The 14,353-nt window shown below is 45.2% G+C and overlaps 1 protein-coding gene across 2 annotated transcripts in view; it reads left to right on the top strand.

The window, feature by feature from the left end:
- The first annotated feature begins 12,973 nt into the window (after nucleotides 1–12,973).
- The window catches only part of TGM3 (transglutaminase 3), a 136,947-nt gene continuing 135,567 nt past the window's right edge, over nucleotides 12,974–14,353 (top strand). The window contains exon 1 of one of the 2 annotated variants that reach the window (XM_074003234.1): nucleotides 12,974–13,495. In XM_074003234.1, coding sequence (XP_073859335.1) covers nucleotides 13,172–13,495 — 324 coding nt within the window. In that variant the 5' untranslated portion in view covers nucleotides 12,974–13,171. The remainder of the gene's footprint in view (nucleotides 13,496–14,353) is intronic. The other variant, XM_015457854.4, reaches the window with a different exon arrangement.

The following is a 14,353-nucleotide window of genomic DNA, read 5'->3' as shown; positions in this document are numbered from 1 at the left end:
CTCTCTGGAGGTGCTTCTGACTGCGGAATTGTTTTCAAAACAGAAGAGTGTTCTGAATTCTGCCTTCCCCATTCCCCTCTGTCAATCTATTGATTATGTGTGGAATGAATTGGAGAACTCAACCGGGAAATGAAGAAAAACCCTCAGAAACCTCAAGGCTAAGAGGACGTGGTGGAGGCCGACTTGGGGGTTGCAGGACATCATCCACCTACCCACGAGATGATCTGTTAATAGCCCAGTGGTTCTTACACCTGGGCGGGCATTAGCATTACCTGAAGCTGTGATGAAACAGAAATGACTGAGCCCCGCACCCACCGTGTCAGATTCAGCGAGTCTGGGGCGGGGCCTGACTGAATTTCCTACCATACAGGTGATGCATTTCTTTTTTTATTTTATTTTATTTTTTTAATTTTTTTGAGACAGAGTTTTGCTCTGTCACCCAGGCTGGAGTGCAGCGGTGTGATCTCAGCTCACTGTAACCTCCTCCTCCAGGGTTCAAGCGATTCTCGTGCCTCAGCCTCCTGAGTAGCTGGGATTACAGTGAGCCACCACACCTAGCTAATTTTTGTATTTTTAGTAGAGACAGGGTTTCATGTTGTTGGTCAGGCTGGTCTCGAAACATGGCGAAACCCCCTGTCTACTAAAAATATAACATGGTGAAACCCTGTCTCTACTAAAAATATAAAAATTAGCCAGGCGTGCTGGCGCATGCCTGTAATTTCAGCTACTTGGGAGGCTGAGGTGGGAAAATCTCTTGAACCTGGGAGGCAGAGGTGGCAGTGAGCCAAGATGGTGCCACTGCACTCCAGCCTGGGTGACAGAGCAAGACTGTCTCAAAAAAAAGAAAAAAAAGTTCTAGGGCATTGAGCAAGTTAGGTACCCCCTGTATTCATTCTTCAATTTCCTCATTTATTTGTCAGAGAGGTCTTCCTCGACCTCAATTTACATTGCTACCTTTCCTGATTTATAACATATAATATGATTATTATAATAGAATAGAATATGAGGTTAGAGATGACAACAGCTCCCACTTGATGAATTTGCCAGGAAGACTTAGTGAGTCCCCTTGTCCTCAGAAGAGTGCCTGGTACATAGTAGGTGTTGAGTTAATATTTGCTCAGGTTTTTCTGGGATCATTCTGGCAAATGCTCAGGTGTGTTGAACCCTCCTTGTTTGTTACCCGGGTCAGAGTAGACAGCCCTTATCAGAATCACCTGGCTACTTGTCAAAAATGAGGATTTCTGGCCAGGTGCAGTGGCTCATGCCTGTAATCCCAGCACTTTGGGAGGCCGAGGTGGGCAGATCATGAGGTCAGGAGATAGAGACCATCCTGGCCAACATGGTGAAACCCCATCTCTACTAAAATGCAAAAAATTAGCTGGGTGTGGTGGTGCACACCTGTAGTCCCAGCTATTCAGGAGGCTGAGGCAGGGGAATTGCTTGAACCCGGGAGGTGGAGTTTGCAGTGAGCCCAGATTGCCCCACTGCACTCTAGTCTGGCAACAAGGCAATACTCCGTCTCAAAAAAAAAAAAAAAAAAAGCGGATTTCTGCTCCCCAGCCCAGATCTGCAGGATCCTAAGCTGAGGGAGCAGATGAGGCTCTGGATTCTGCATTTTTTTTAAACCATTGCCTCTGGGTGATTTTTATGCAGAGTAGGCTAGAGAGCAGAGTGGAGTTAAATGAGTCTGGGTGTGAATCACCTTGCAGTTTGGGTTTGTATTACTCAGTGCCAGTGGGGCCCTGAGCAAAGTACTTTGCTGGGAGCCAGTGGAGCCTCACATACTAATGGAAGGAAGGGTGCAGATGCCCTGGTGCATGGAACCCTCAGCCCTCTGCCCCATCCCTGGCATGCTGGGAAAGCTCCACCACGTAGCTGTGGGCTCCCAGTGGCTCTGTCTCCTCCAGAGGGCCAAGTCCGCACTAGACACTTCCTCTGCTCTACCAGAATCGGCCTCAGAGTCACCCAGATGACTCCGGTGGGCTCAACTGTCCTGGATTCCCATTTGTCAAACATGGCCCTATTCTCTCTCTTCTTTCCTTCGCTGATTATAAATACCTGTGGAGTGAGGAGCCCTATGTGGGGAACAGAGCTGGTTTAATGGAGGAAACAGAATCACAGAGAAACTTTACACCTGCAGCTTCCTGTTGTAAGTGCCTTCATGAGAAAAAGCATCCTTTCTTTGTGTTTGAACAGTAATTACTCTTTTGAAGTTAGTTTTAGCATGTAAGCTGTTAATGCTAAACGTTGGATATAGGAGAAATGACATGAATGAATGAATGAATGAATGAATGAATGAATGATGAATGAATGAATGAATCTATGGATGATGAACTGATTAATAAACAGGCAGAAGTCCTTTGCCTGAGGAAAGAAGCAGTCCCAACAAGAAGTGGGCAGCAGAGACACTCTGCACCAAAATCGCATCTGGACCCCTGAACGATATTCACTTCATAGTAACTTACTTTTGGATGGTGCTTTATAGATTGCAAAACATCAGCTAGCCCCCCACAAACAAGTGTAAGACTCTCTGCTCCTCTATGCCTGGCACGGATGCCCAACCCAAGGCAGGAGCTCCAGCAACGATGTTGAATAGACCATGTCTGATTTGAGCCTTTAACAACCAACATTTGACTTTTATCATTGGAAACTGAGGATCAGAGGGATGGTGTGGCCATCCATGGTTGCCCAGCCTAGATCAGAGCTTGGATGTGGGAGTCACATCTCTAGTGACCTACTGTGTAGAAGGGCATGGAGGAGGGGCTGGCACTGGTAACACAAAGGATGGGGATTCACAGCAGAATGAGATGATTTCAGTCAGGGGGACTTGCTTTAAATCCAGACTCTGGGTCCTGACTAAGTCATGCGACCTCTCAGCCTCTCATTCTCCATCCTTGAAATGGGAAGGGCACACACAGCTATTTAGCAGGGCCATTGGATTAAATGGGAGCACATGTGTAAGGCACTTGACCCACAGGTAGGGAATAGTAAATGTTAGTGCTCCCCTTCCGCCGCAAACACCAAGAATGACCTCCATGCCTCCCACTCTTCCATCCCCAACCTCACGTGGGCTTTGGTGGCGTGATGAACCCATTCTCCACACCGTATTGAAAAGTGACATGAGTCAAAAGCACAACGACAGCTTCTTTGTTCCCAGATTTTTCAAGAGAGACATCTTAAGTTCTCAGTTGCACTCTCCCTGGCATATCCTGGCTAGTTTCCTGAAGAATGAATGACAAAGCTGATGGCTGCTTCACAGGGAGGAGGTGGAAAAAGAAAATGGGATGCGTAATTTGTTAAGGAGCAAGCTTTTCAAATGTCAGTGACTTAGCTTCAGGGAGCTGCAGGCTAGGGGGCCTATTGGGATTCTGCTTCTGGGAACTTCTGTGCCATCATTTTGCTCGATTAAATTCTGTATTTCAGCCCACTCCGCCTCTATTCATCTGCTTCAGTGTGACACTCCTAATTTGAGTAGCTCTAATTGGCTCAGATGGACGGCTGCAAGGTAGACACTCTCCAAGGATGGCACTCTTTGGGGGCTGTTTATAGCGATGCTGGACTTTAATCAAAGATAGCATGGGAAGAACACAGCTTTGGAGACAAATAGACATGGGTCATTCTCTGCATGACCTTAGGCAATACTAGGCCATTCTAAGCCTCGGTTTCCCTCCCTATAAAATGGGGATTCTGTTATGACTTCCTAAAGCCATTGCAGGGATAAATGAGGTCAGACACGGTGTTAGTGCCTGGCACAGGAGGCAGACATTTTTTACAATAAGCTGCTGCATTTTCTTAAAAATGTTTTATTATGCCAAAGAAAATGTATGAATTCTGAAATGTCAGGTAGCGTGATGCTCTGTGAGCAATGTGGTGCTAGTGACATCTGTTGTCAAATTTCAGAGATTCACAACCTCCTCCAGGTCATTACAAACCCAGCCCTTATTCCTGCGGGCTACAGTCTAAATTGAGAAAATAAAATATGAACACGATGTCTGGAAAACGACTTTGTATTTAGGCACTTAGATTAGAATACAGGTTCAATTCTCTGGCTCCAAATGTTAGTGTTTCTATCAGTTATAACAAATAAATACGCAGAGGCAAAGCTGATCAACCGTTTCATTTGTTTTAAGAAAAGGCGAGATGAACAGCTTCCCTAAGTCAGTGTGTCACAGCATTTAATTTCATGATATTGTCTAGAAATTCTGTGTACTGTTTTCCAGGCCCAGACATATCACTCATTTACAAGAAGAAAATCAAAAGACAAACTACCAATTCCCAGTAATGAGGGTTATTTTTTTATCAAAAACATAGACTCCATTCCCAGTGGAGGAGAGGCGGGGGCTCTTGTAGGATTAGAAATGATAAGGAGAAAACGCCAACAATCACACACAGAGCATGGAGTCGGAAGTCCAGGAAGTGGAGACCTCTGCGCCCCAGGTTACGTGACCTTGGGTGGGTCACCTGCCCTGACTAGACCCATCTTCTCATCCTGAAATGGGCAGCCGTCCTTCCCATTCGTCCTGTTCACACTGAGGCTTTTCAGAACCAGCTCTTTATTCCTTGCATCTTTTTTCAATCTTTACAAAATCCAGTGAGGTTCATGACTTGCCCAAGGTCACAGATCTAAAAAGAAGCAAAGCCAGGATGAAAACGGTAGTCTGTATGCTGTCCCTATACACTATAAGATAATACAATGAGAGCCATTAAAAATATTATGACAGTAGGGACCACCAAGAGATTGAAGTAAAAAGAGAAAAATATTCATTCATTAACAAGTATGTGCTGTCTAGTATGAGCCTGGCACCGTTCCAAGCATCGAGAGGATGGTGACAGCTGAGCATAGTGGGGAGACATACAATAAATAAGCAAGTAAATGACATAAGTTCAGATAGGGTGATTGCTGTGAAGACAGTAGAACATGGGTTTTCTGTTCTTTTCTTTTTTGAGACAAGGTCTGACTGTTACCCAGGCTGGAGTGCAGTGGTCCAATCTGAGCTCACTGCAACCTCTGCCTCCTGGGTTCAAGTAATTCTCCTACCTCAGCCTCCTGAGTAGCTGGGACTACAGGCATGCACCACCATGCCCAGCTAATTTTTGTAGAGACAGGGTTTTGCTATGCTGGCCACACTGGTCTCAAACTCCTGGCCTCAAATGATCCACCCGCCTCAGCCTCCCAAAGTGTTGGAATTACAGGCTTGAGCCACCACGCCTGGCTGGAACATGGGTTTTCAGTAATGGAGGTGAGGAGTAGCAAATTTAAATCGAGGTTGGGAAAGTCCTCTCTGAGGAAGTGACTTCTGAGCAGAGCCATACAGGGCTATCCTGAGAGGTTAAAGTACAGACCTCCTCTCTGCAAGAGCAAAACTCCTCAGAAGGAACTAAGCTCGCCATGTTGAGGATCAAGAGGAGGCTGGTGTGGCTGGAACACAGTTAGGAGAAAACTCATACAATGATTCACCAAGTACTCCAACTTAGCATCGCATAAGAAAGGCTGGACCTCTGAGAATCTGGAATAAACAGATACTTGGGTGGAATTCTGCCTGGAGCCTGCAATAGAAGAGAGCGTTGAGGCTGACTGTGGCATTTCCTGCAGACTCATGGATGAGAAAGTGCTAGAGGGTGAAGGCAGAGATGGGCAGGCTGAGTTATGAGGTCTTGTAGCTGAGGAGACTAGATTTTCTGTTAAGTGAAGACAGGAAGTGAGATAAGTTAGTTATTTGTTTAATGTAAAAAAGTTTTGTGGGGGGTGGGGGACAGAATCTGGCTGTGTCACCCAGGTTGGAATACAGTGGTATCATCTTGGCTCACTGCAGCCTTCACCTCCCAGATTCAAGCGATTTTCCTGTCTCAATCTCCCTGATAGCTGAGATTACAGGTGCGTGCCACCACACCCGGATAATTTTGTGTTTTTAGTAGAAATGGGGTTTCACCATGTTGGCCAGGCTGGCCTTGAACTCCTGACCTCAAGTAATGCTCCTGCCTTGGCCTCCCAAAGTGCTGGGATTACAAACATGATCTACCACGCCCGGCCAAATTCATGTAAAATTTTTAATTTGACTTATTGTTTAACAGATAATATGACTATTTAGAGTCATAGGATTCAAAACTCAAGAGTACCAAAGGCAGACAGTCTCCCTCCCACCCTATCCCCTTCCTGTCCAGATCCTCTGCCTGGAAACCATTTAGGTAAAAGGTTCTTGTGTTTTCTTACAGAGATTTACACACACATAAAATTAAACATGCACACACACGCATCCTCCCTTTTTCTTTTACAAATGGTAGCATAATATTCACACTCTGTGTTTTCAATTCTTGTCTTGGGGAGCATTTGTGGTGGTATTGGTAGAGTGTTTGCGTGGTCATTTGTTTATCTTGACTGCATGGTATTGCATCGCCTAAGAAACTGTTATTTATTTACCCAGTTCCCTATTGGGAATCATTTAGGTTATTTCACTTGAAGGTTTTAAGGTAACATTCTGATTTATATTTTAGAAAAATCCCTCTGGCTGCTGCCAGGAGGCTGCAGTGTAGGAGACTGAGCATGGAAACCCCAGCCCAGCCCTGCCCAGTTAGGAAGCAACTATTGTATTCAGCCAATCCTGCTAGCTCTAACAAGAAGTGTCATCCCAAGTCCATCACCCTCACTTCTCACCTCCATGGCCTCTCATTATCCACTCTCTGCCTCTACTCTTGCCTTCCTGGAGCCGTTCTCCAGAGGTCAGCCAAATGCGTCCTTTCAAAGGTGAGTCAGCTCATGCCACTTCCCTGTTGAAAACGTCAATGCTTTCCCATCACAGCTCAGATAATATTAAATTCTTTCCTGTGGCTTCCGACTACCTTCCGACCTCACTGGCGCCTCTCTCCCAGGTTCCCTGTGCTCTAGCCCCTCATCACCTGGGATGGGGTTGTCTGCACCACTGTCCCTGTACCTGATGTCCCCACGTGCTGGCTCCTCCTTCACCTTCGGGTAGTCCCAGCTTGAAAGTCCTGACCTCACCCACTTCCCCAACACACCCCTATTCCCTGTCACATCACTTGAATGTGCTGCCTACATTGGTGGGAGTGAAACCACTTAGTTTGCCAACTCTGAAGGAATCCTGTGAAATGCTCAGGTAACTGGCACCCATTTCCCATTTGTTCCCTTGACATTTCAGTGCTGCTTATGGGTTAGTGCTTTGGGCAGCTGCACAGATAACCCACCTTTTGATCTGGCTCCGCCTGGCACAAGATACAATAAATGTCATGATAAATGTCAGCCAGGATTACAATGCTTCCTTCACGAACCCTAGCACAGACGGCTTCAATAAAGATTGCTTGATTAACTTCTTTTTCTAATTCAATGCCATTTTGATCATGTGCCTACTTTTTGCTTAAAAGGGCTGTGAATTTCATTCTGACAAATAAAATTATTTTCCAAAAATGTGCACAATTGCTTTGGCGATGTTCAATCTTCATTTCTCCACTTGGTAACAGTGCTTAGCATTTAGCTGAGACTTCTTTATGGAAACTCTGCCTCTAGGAGAAGTAGCTAAAAGTCTGAAAACTAATATTTGATGTATCATAAGGGGATAGTTATTAAATTCTATTATTAAATTTAAGTTTTTATGAAACAGAACATCTTCAGTGTGGAAGAGCTACACAGAATCACACTGAATGACTTTAAGGACATTTATTTCAAAGATTGTCATGTGTCACACTGGTTAACAGTCACTCTGGATACAATTTTCTTTAAAGAGACCACTTCATTCCACTACAGCCACTTCAACTGCTTCCTCAATGGCTTAGAGAGTTCCAGGGGTTTTAGAGAGTCAGTGGGAAGCCATCCTAGAGATCATCAAAGTCTATCTTCCTCCTTTCTCAGAAAACAAATACCTGATGGTGTTGGTGCTTCCCTTCTCAGAACAGTTGTGTTCCCTGAATCATACACAGTGGATGTTTTATACACAAAATTGTATTCTGATTGCATATACATACTATGCTAATGAATCACCTGCCAATCCATTTGTAGAGTGCTCTATCTGTAGAGTTATAGAAATATCAGTGTTCGCTCAAGCAGGGCACATAGGGCACAAGATGATCCATTGAGATGGGAAAATATTAGGATATATATTCATGGTTATGTTTATTTGAAACTAGGAGAAATACTAAGTTTTACTAGTGTTTGCTACGTGGCCTGACCCCAAAGGCCACTCTGGGTCATGTGTCATGGGTGGTAAGCATGGGTCCATCAAAGTGGTAGTCCATGGCTGTCTCACTGACTTCTTGGCCTTCAGTGTATTACGATGTGTTACAGTTTCCCTGCTAGAGGAGGTTATCAACTCATCAACACGGTTCATTTGGCAAAATCTAGATCCTTAAATGATACGATTTTTACAATACTTTAAAATTGGCTGTATATGTTTCCAGATTTTTTCCCCTAAGCATCTACTAACGAATAGTTATATGTATCAGAAAACAAAAAGAGAGCTGGGCAGAGTGGCTCAAGCCTATAATCCCAGCACTTTGGGAGGTCAAGGTGTACAGATCACTTAAAGCCAGGAGTTCAAGACCAGCCTGGCCAACACGGCAAAATCCCATCTGTATAAAAAATACAAAAATTAGCTGGGCGTGGTAGCATGTGCTTGTAGTCCCAGCTACTTGGGAGGCTGAGGTAAGAGGATTGCTTGAGCCCAGGTGGTTTAGGCTGCAGTGAGCCATGATCACACCACTTCACTCTAGCCTAGGAGTCAGAGTGAGACCTTGTCAAATAAATAAATAAATAAATAAATAATAAAATAAAAAACCTCAAAAAACAGAAAGAGCTTCATAATCTATATACACCTCTTTTCTTCATATGGTTTGGGCATCTTTTCATGTCACTCTATATAGCTCTACCTCATTTTTCCCTATCTTATTCCTTTAAATATTTGCATAGAATTCAGCAGTCATCCCTCTCATTACAAGGTTAATTTGTTCCTAAGAAAATTCATAGGGTGAATTTTCATAAATGGAAAAGATAATTACTATTTCAACTGATGGTACACAGTTACCGTACAAGTTCAGAAACAAAATACACACGATTCTCAAAGTTATAAAAAATTTTTAAAGACCAGTATAAGAGAGACAAAGGAAACAATGCAAGTGATGCCTGAGTCTGTTACTTAAAACCTGCACCAACTATGTCACTGTAGAGAAGACAGCGTGGAGGCTGCTCCTGAGGCTCAGTATCGGTCTTTGCTAATGCAGTGAAATCCTCACAAGCCAAAGAAAAGAAATTTAATGAAAATGAAACTCCTCCTAAAGTTGAAATCTTGAACTTGCATGGGCATATTTTAGGGTGAGACTCTTCCCACAATATGGATGCATTATAATTTATGACCCAACTGTTCATTATGTGGACATTTGGGTTCGTATTAATCTGCCAGGACTCCCATAACAAAATACCACAGACTGAGTGGCTTAAACAACAGAAATGTATTTTCTGACAGTTCTAGAACCTAGAAATCCAAGATCAAGGTGTCGGCAGCTTGATTTCTCCTGAGGCCACTTTCCTTGGCTTACAGATGGCAATCTTTTCAATGTATCCCTGCATGGTCTTTCCTCCCTGTGTGCACCCTGGGTGTCTCTATCCTTAGAAGGATACTAGTCATATTGGATGAGGTCATTACCCATATGACCTCATTCAACTTTAATTACCTCTTTAAAGGCCTTATCTCCAAATACAGTTGCATTCAAAATCATTAGGAGTTAAGATGAATTTTGGAGTGTGCAATTTGGTCCATAACTGAGTTGTTTCTCATATTTTTCACAGATATTCCTCACCTCACACACTCCTCAATCCACTCTAATCTCATTTCCACCCTCAACGCTGCAATGGATACTTCCCTCCTCTGAATGCCACCTGGTCAATTATGATTGTTGCTCCTGTAAACAACTACAGTGTTCTCCTTCTAATTGGTTCCATGATGTTTATCATCCCCCTGCCGCTGCCCAATCCATTCTCCCATAGACATAGTAAAATGCATTTATAATCTAATCACCCCACTCCTTATCTTGATACTCTTCCTTGACTCCTTGCTTTTAAATTAAGATGTAAACAACTTAGGGTGGTGGATCAATAGCCCTTGCAGGATCAGCTATTGGTCCACCTCATTCATACCCCAACAGCCTCCTCCAACCCACTTCATTCCAGCCACACGGGCTTGCTTTCATCCCATGAGAAGGGTCAAGTCTTCTCCCACTTCAGGGCATGAATTATGTCCTCCGCCAAGAACAACCTCCTCTTTGTCTGGCAAACACCAGCTCATCCTTCACATACATTAAAAGTGAGTTTCTCAGTGAAGCTCTCCTTGACCCCCACTTGTCAGGTTGCCATTGTCCCAGGCTCCCACAGAACTCTGGATTTTCTCTGCAGTGGTTATTACACATTGCAGTCACTGGAGCGACTGTTTCACACGCATCTCCACCACCGGACCAGGAGCTTCTAGAGAGCAGGGGCCACATGGAAGATGCTCATTCCTGCATCCCCAATGCTCAGCCCAGTTCCTGGCACAAAGTAAGTATTCAATAAATATTTACTGAATAAATAAACTTATTGCATTTGGCTGTTTCCTCCATTTGGAAGGCCCTTTTCATTCTCATCCATCTGGCAAGTTGAGGCCAGCCAGCTCCTATATTGCTCTGATTAAACTGTGAATTACTTTCACGGCAGGACCTGTGTTCCCAGTGCCTGGTAAAGGGCATGGTGCACACAATAAGCCTGCCAGTTGAAGCAGACCATTTTTACTTTGCTATGTATCCAGGTCCTACATCACTGCCCTGCTGAAGTTCTTGAGTCAAGAAGCAGATGAAAAAATTATCAACCTTCTGTCTGATTCATAATGACTATCACTGGTAGTCGTTTTTTGTAGGATTTGTTTACAAATCCTACAAAATAAAATTGACAATGGCTAAGATGGCACCTGTGACGTTTGTTATGAAAAGAACTCAGAAGATTCACATCTTAAAGGTAACACTGGAAATTACAAGAAGCCAAGGAAATCAGATCTGGTTGAAATAATCAATGCAAACTAAAACAAACTGCCCACGTAAAATTTGCTCCTTACTAAACATTTATAGAGGACTGCCATTGACAGGTTTTTGGACCCACAAAATTTTACCAAAGAAAATGGAATTATGGCAGCCAGGTGTCGTGGATCATGCCTGTAATCCCAGCACTTTGGGAGGCCAAGGCAGGCAGATCCCTTTAGCCCAGGAGTTTGAGACCAGCCTGGGCAACATAGTGAAAGCCTGTCTCTATAAAATAAAAATAAAAATCAATCGGACATGGTGGTGCACGCCAGTAGTCCCAGCTAGTTGGGGGGCTAAGATGGGAAGATTGCTTGAGCCCAAAGGTTGATGCTGCAGTGAACCGTGATGGCGCCACTGCACTCCAGCTTGGGTGACAGGGTGAGACCATGTCTCAAAAAGGAGGAAAGAAAAGAAAATTGAACTTGCTAGTGTCAATGCCTTTTAGCCAAAGACCACCAGGACACCTGTAGTTGAACACGTTGGGTTGCATTGAGGGAGAGTACATACCGTTACAGAACTATGGGGGGTATCTTCGAAAAGGGGTGTTATAAAGAACCTATTACTGGATTTGAGCTTTTATGGGTAACTTAAGGAGGGTCTATGAAAGTTGGATTCACCCTAGATTGCATGTGGTCAGGAAGCAGGAGCCAATTCCATGCCTGGGTATCTCAATAAATCTCATCTATAGAAAAGGCAAACTAGAAGAAAGACAAAACTAGTTAGCACGGGGCCGGGCGCGGTGGCTCACGCCTATAATCCCAGCACTTTGGGAGGCTGAGGCGGGCGGATCACGAGGTCAGGAGATGGAGACCATCCTGGCTAACACGGTGAAACCCCTTCTCTACTAAAAATACAAAAAATTAGCTGGGCGTGGTGGCGGGCGCCTGTAGTCGCAGCTACTTGGGAGGCTGAGGCAGGAGAATGGCGTGAACCCGGGAGGCGGAGGTTGCAGGGAGCCGAGATCATGCCACTGCACTCCAGCACTCCAGACTGGGTGACAGAGCCAGACGCCAACTCAAAAAAAAAAAAAAAAAAAAAAAGGAACTAGCAGACTAGCAGTCACTCATTTTCTCCAAGAAGGGTGTTTGATATTTTGTGAGTGGCACAGTGATCGTGTTTTTGTCTGTGCTTAGACAAAATTTCAAAGTAGCAAATTTGCATTTGCTATGTCTCAGTCTATCATACTCTCTGTAACCATATCTGAGGTTATTTTGTGATGCTATGTACAATAGGAGGATAACATGGTGGACCTATGATGCCAGGCTAGCTTCTGAATGTCGGGGTTGCCTTTTTTTTTTCCTTTTCAATAAAATGAGCCTGAAATAAGAAATATCACAATGATGGAAACCAAAGTAAAATTCGACATACAAATTTTAAAGAAGTAAAATCTTTATCATGAAACTTATATGTAAAAGAATCAGTGAAGACAATTTCCATAAAATAAAAATGAATATGGATACTATTTACGTTGCATTAAAAAAACTGATCAAAGAATTGGTTTAATGGCAAAGGCTCTGGAAAATTCTTTTGCAACAGTTCATCACCGTTGATATAATCCTAATTAAAATTATCGGACTCCAGTTTTGGTGGAGATGTAAATTTGCTAGTGTCTTTGAAGAGCAATTTTGTCATATTCATGAAAATTAAAATTGCATTTGGCCTTTGACATAGAAATTTTACTTCTGGAAATTTACAGAGAAAGTTGCACGTGTGCACGTACACACAAGGATATTACCACACTACTCTAGTATTGTTTGTAATAACAAAAGATTGAAAAATATTAATGTCCTCCAGTAAGAAACTGATTAAAATTCAGTATGAGACATCCATTGTAACCAAAGCTAGGCGGCCTTGAAAAAGTCAGTGTCGCTCAGTGACAGGGCTCAGCCCACCCTCATGCAAACCCACCCCGCGGTGTGAGGCCAGGAGGGTGCGGTCACGAGGGGCCCAGGAAGTGTGTCCAATGCTTGAAGCAGCCCCCACGCTGGCGGTCCTGAGTCTGGGTCGCGCCTTGGTGTATCTCTTTTGACGTCTACTACCCACAGCCTGGGGGAGGAAAGTGGCGGCGAGGAGCAACTGCACGCGACTCGGGACCTTGCCCTTCTCCGCGGCCAGCGTCACAATGGCAACCGCGGGCAGCCGGTCACTGACGGCTGGAAAACGAGGACCCGAGCCAGGTTACAGGCTTGGACTTCGAGCAGCCCAGGGAGAGTCTCTGCGTCCTCCAGCCCCCGCTTCCCTTCCTGTCGGAGATCCTAAGCCCGCAGCGAAGTCTGCAAGTAGCTTTCCCCGACGCCCACGAGACCGGAAGTGCCTGGGCCCAGGTAGAGGAAGGACCCGCGTGGCCTCCTCTGCGCCCTCCCTGGAGTCCGCGCCCGTTCCGGCGCTTCTCCCGCGTCCTTCACCATGGCAACTTCTGGCGTTCGGAGCGTGGGCCGCGAGCCAGGTGGGTGGGGAGCCGGTGGGCTCTACCCGCCAGCCCACGAGAAGTGACGACGGCGATGGGAGGCCGCAGGGACCTGAGGGCGGAGAGAGGAGTGCAGAAAGTGCCGGGCGGCGGCTTCCGTTTCCTCTGCGGGGTTTCTGGGTGGTCGTGGATGGGAGCTGCCGGAGGCCTGGCAGCCGTGCGCCTCTGCTCCGGGCAAGGTCTCCCTGCAGGGCCTGGGCGGCGGCAGGGGGCAGTAGCGGCCCGCGATGCTCGGAGGCTCCCTGGCACGGAGCTCCCGGGCTGGGGCACCTGGATCTGGAGAAGCCGAGGGCCTTGGTCACACTCAGAGCCGACGTCCAGTACGGCCCTTGCTGAGAACTCGAGTGAACAGATCTCTACCCAGCCCCCACCCCACGCGCGCCCAACCTGGGTCAGCTCGCCCTGCCCTCAGCCACGCAGCTGGTGGCTAAGCGCGGGCTCCGGGTTCGGGCTGCCTTGAGCTCTGTGGCTCCCTCTGAAAGTGGTGATAATGATAGCAGGTATCTTGGAGTTGCTTTGAGTATTAAACCAGTTAATTATACTTAGTACAATTTCTGGACTTAGTTTGTAGCACATGGTAAGTGCTCATGGGCTTGCCTGGGGCAAATTGGTTAACCTCTCAACCTTGCCTCGTTAAAAAGTGGGGATAATAATAGTACCCACTTAATATCGTTATAATAATTATAGGAGTTAATATTTGTAAAGTCCCTTGCCTTCAAGAACTTAGGACATTTTTTAAAAAATTGTAAAGCCCCTAGAATGGTTCCAGGCACATAGTAAGCTGCCTCTATTATTACCACAGTCATATTGTTGTTATCACTATGTTAAATAAAATTT

Source organism: Macaca fascicularis, chromosome 10 (genome assembly GCF_037993035.2).
Source record: "Macaca fascicularis isolate 582-1 chromosome 10, T2T-MFA8v1.1".
NCBI lineage: Eukaryota > Metazoa > Chordata > Mammalia > Primates > Cercopithecidae > Macaca > Macaca fascicularis.
Note: the sequence above shows the minus strand (reverse complement) of the source record. Positions and strands in the feature narration are given on the sequence as shown.